Source organism: Cystoisospora suis (genome assembly GCF_002600585.1).
Source record: "Cystoisospora suis strain Wien I chromosome Unknown contig_7586, whole genome shotgun sequence".
NCBI lineage: Eukaryota > Apicomplexa > Conoidasida > Eucoccidiorida > Sarcocystidae > Cystoisospora > Cystoisospora suis.
Window position 1 is genome coordinate 1 of NW_027160371.1, and position 4,343 is coordinate 4,343.

At 54.9% G+C, this 4,343-nt stretch overlaps 1 protein-coding gene across 1 annotated transcript; it reads right to left on the bottom strand.

Moving 5' to 3' along the window:
* On the bottom strand, positions 1-3,429 carry CSUI_010492 (uncharacterized protein; the record flags this gene model as incomplete). Its single annotated transcript, XM_068070595.1, has 4 exons — positions 1,871-3,429; positions 1,473-1,582; positions 693-756; positions 1-39 (listed from the first exon to the last, which is right to left on the bottom strand). Coding segments are annotated over exons 1-4 (1,309 nt in total), but the record flags the coding sequence as incomplete, so codon positions are not given.
* Positions 3,430-4,343: the final 914 nt, after the last annotated feature.

Consider the following 4,343-nt stretch of genomic DNA (forward strand, 5'->3'; position numbering starts at 1 on the left):
TTTGCATTTCTTCCATCATTTTTTGGACTTCAGCGAGACCTGGGAAGTAGCAAAACACGCGAGTGTTGCCGGCCGAGCGCTGTCCACACGATAAACCGCGCCGGTGACCCCTTGATCCACAAGAACCCGGTCATACATGTTCCCGCTGGGAGCTAGGGCATTCGCAGCTTCCGCCGTACACACACGCTAACGGCCTCGATATGTCGGAAAGCACGGTGAGACGGGTGTAAAGATGACACGTCCCTATGCACACGATCTATGGAACGAACCGTGCCAAACAAAGACTATAGTTGAGAGTCTGATAAATACTGATTGAAAACGAACACCCGTCAGTCGGCGAGAAAAAGCAGAAACACGTCGGATCACCGTTTCTTGCGAAAGAGAACGCGGAGCGCCATAGCTGCCCGTACTAAGAGTTAGCGACGATGTGACAAAGCTGCTTCAGCTGGAATATTCCACCCGTCTTGTTCGCACGAACAGTGCCGCTATTTTCAATGCGGGCCGTGTATCTGACGTTTGCGCGACGACCGGCCGGGGGTACATAACAGCCGCTCTTCGTACTTGAGCACTTCCAGGTTGCACACCTCTGACGCATCGGAGCCGCACGAAAAAACCGCAGTAAGGTGTGAGCTACTTGATTCTTTTTGGCTCGCAGTGTCCTCGAGTGATGCAAGCTAAGCAGAGTCACTTACAGGCTCCCAGTTTCTGCAATTGCCGGCATTTAGCCGCCAGCGCTTCAGCCACTCCAGGAGATCCCTGCACATCAGCAGTTACAGCAGCCAAGTACGAGAAATTCAGTTTCCTGCCCTCCTCACGACGTGTGACTCGATCACGAGCACTGACCCAGGCTCCACCGTCAGTACATGACGTCCCCACTAATATCTGACTTCGATCACGCGCGGCTGTATGAAGGAAATTTCCCGAGCGCGCCCGGAAGAATGTTTCACTTCGTATAGTCTCGTCAAGAGGCAACAGCATAACCCGGACACACGAATAAGGCGGTGACGCTGTACAGCCGGATAGAAAGAAAAAGAAACGAACACTGGACGCCTCCGTGCCCACGACGCAGCAGTAGTCACGCTGCTCGCGAAGTTCCAGGAGAGGTATTTTTCTTTACATGCGCGCTGATACCCCGATGTAGTTTGTGGCCGGAGCGCCAACGCGGATGGTTGGAACCGACATACTTTAAGACCCTAAATACAGCGTGCTTCGTCCCCCCTCCCCCCTTAACTAATATCGAGATGCAAGAGAACAACCGCAGTTAGTGTAGTGCTCCACAAGCTGCATGTCCGTGGTCAGGAACGACGACAGTGTCCTCTCTTTCAACGGTACAGCACTGGCGTGGAAACTGACCGAAGCCCAGATATTTTTCCAGGGTTACAGGCCGACGCGTTTCAGTGCTTGTGATTCTGAGTTCACGCTGTGGACAACAGTCCAGGAGAGAAGAGGTTTTTTTTTCCTCTGCCACTTACTGCCGCTGCGGTAGCAATCATGGCACGAGTAGCGTGGTCTGCCTCAAACGTGTTTCCGCCTATACGGTGCAGCGCCTCTTGGAGTTCTTCCGAAGATGCCTCCGGGCACACTGCGTACACGAACGAAAACAGCACAACAGAGAGATCTTCACAGTGGGCTTCGTGTCTACGCCTAGCTTATGAGCTGTGATGTAAGGGAGCATAGCATACACCGTCAGGTCAGTCAGCCCTGACTGGTATTGGAGGCTTGGTGACCTATCACATACGGACTTCCACAGTGCTTGCCTCGTATCGCCGAACATACAGTTGCACTTGGAGATGAGCTTAAGAGATTTCCGAGTTGGTCCTTACGCCAGAACATGCACAGTTCTCCCGGTAGTTTTGCGGGTCAGACATACGGTTTCTCATTTCCGCAGACACTTCGCCTTCCCAGCGGGCACGCAGGTCCTGCTCGAGTTGTCCCTGCTGTTCCAGTGCGACATGGAATTGTTGCTGTTGCTGTTTCAGAACGCTTCTGCGAATGCGGAGCTCAGCAGCTGTGGCAGCAGAGGCATGTTGCACCTGGAGGTGTTCAATGAAAAAACCAGAATGCGGAGCGTGGTTCGCCTGCTCTTGCATGTAGCGACATTCCTCTTCTTCCTGATGCTTTTGGAGCTGTCTCAAAGCCTCGTGGGCGCGATGGAGGAGCTGCTGGGCTGCGTGCAAATGACTTGCCAGCTCGCAGTTATGACAGAGGCTTGTGTCTGTCCGCATCACTCCTGCCGAGTAACTCGCACTGCAGCCTCCACAAAAGAGAGACGGAAGACACACGTTAGTTTCGGGAGGATGCAGGAGCAACAAATAACCTGCCCGCTGCTGAATAAGGAGGACTTCACTGATCGCAATTTTCAGCGTCTTTGCCTGGCGTAAATAGGCAAACAAAGGTGGTGGCTCAGAGTGGGAGCCCTCCGGACAGGTAGGAACGTCTTCAGAAGGCAATTTCCGGTCTGCATGCACCACGGGCGGGCTTGGTATGCCGGTGCTTTTGGCAGATTCAACGTCCGACTCCCCGGATGTGCGTGATGGTGACGAATACCCTGGGGAGAGAGGCGTGGACGTCACTCCGTCTGGAACAGCCGCCTTGTCGTCAGGTGATCCCACCTCTGCCAAGGAAGGAAAAAAAGAAGAAAGGGGAGGAAAGGAGCACGCGGAAGGGCTCGTCCGAGAGGAAGAGGGCGCTTCAGTTGACGCGGACGAAACACTTGCCGCGGTCTGACACGAGGCTCTTGGCGCTGATAAGATGGCTCTCGAATACCGCAGAGCAGCTGCTGCGGCAGCCTTTCCAGCCTGGACCGATGCCGGTGTTGAAAAACTGCTGTCCGAGGTGACACGCATGCCGGGGTGCTGCAGAGCGCACGTTTCCTGAGCACAGTGTACTGGGGACGTGTGCTGGCTCGTCCCCGTCCCGGCAGAAACTGCAGCGAGCCGGTGCAGGTCTTGCAGACGGTCTATCATAGTGTAAAACTTTCTTTACCGCTACGCAAAATTCGAACCCGACGCAACCCCAGCGGCAACAGAAGTATGGAGGAGTAGATCGGCCAGGCACGTGGCCGGTATGAAGAAAATTCTCCCAAAACGCGAAACGGCGTCCTACCGCGGTCTCCGAGGCAATGCCTATTGAGAGTAACCAGTTGCGTAATCACAGCATTGTTAGGAGCTGCCGCATCTTCGTCGGGGCTGAGTCAGGGCAGTCACCTTGAAGAAAAGGTACCTAACGTTGTGTCTGTCGGAGACAAGCAGAACGCGAAGACACGGACAGGGGAACAGCCCCTGAACGGAAATCCCTTCCACGCCCGGGAAAAGTGGCCACAGGGGACACTTGAGATCCGCTCCCTACTGTACCGACTGACGTGGAAATAAACGGAGACTCCTTCCTCTGTTGATACCACTTCACCCACTGACAGTGCATTAGCATCCCAGAGCGAAGCATTCACCCCAGAGGCGCCGCACACGATCGGACACGAACTCGTCTTACCCGCGATTGCATGCACAGAATGTACCGCTGTCCCGGGGACTGTCTTGCGCCCTCACACTTCGGGCAAAAGCCCACCTGCAGACTTCACAGGAACGCAGCACATGAGCTACTTTTTCCGCTTCTAGATCTCCACTTCTTATTTCCGTAGGACGGCACCTAGCCCGGCAGCAACCTGGCTTTCGTTCAGTTGGCCCGCTCGTGCAGTGCGGCCGTCACGGGGATACTGCTCGAGGTCTGGACCGCTGGTGTGACGACTGGAATCTAAGATTCAGGATATGTAGATCTCTCTCCCCGCGAATGTGCAACACAACCTTCACGGCGACGGGATGAAACTTTACAGTCGATGCGCAGTTCAGCACACAGTGAACACGACGCGGATGGTCCTCTGGTGGTCTGCCCATCCGTCTCGCGCGCCGCACCGGGGTGTGAAAGCAGTCTCTGCGTTCTCGCTCGTGTGCTAAGTGACACCGAGGAAGGGGTAGTGAAGTGTCGGTCCGTAAGGCACACAGCCGGCTTCGAAACCACCGGAGGCGCTAGGTGGTCGCCTTTGACCTACTTAGTTCCCATAGCCCTCCCTTGGGCCGAGGGATAAACAGCACAGACTAGGCACGAATGTCTCCAAGTGAGTCCGGGAGAAGTATGATAGGATGGTCGCGTCTGGATGACTCATACGTCGGCTAATCTGATACAGTTGCTGAAGAAACTACAGGTGTTCAGGTCTGCTGCCAGTCGTATCATAACTGCCGGCTTACACCTAGGTCCGCGAATTCCCCAGATTGCGACACCGGCTTTTGCCCTCGCAGCCTTTGACCACACAAACGCTCTCACAGTGAAAGCGTTTGTGTGGTCAAAGGCTG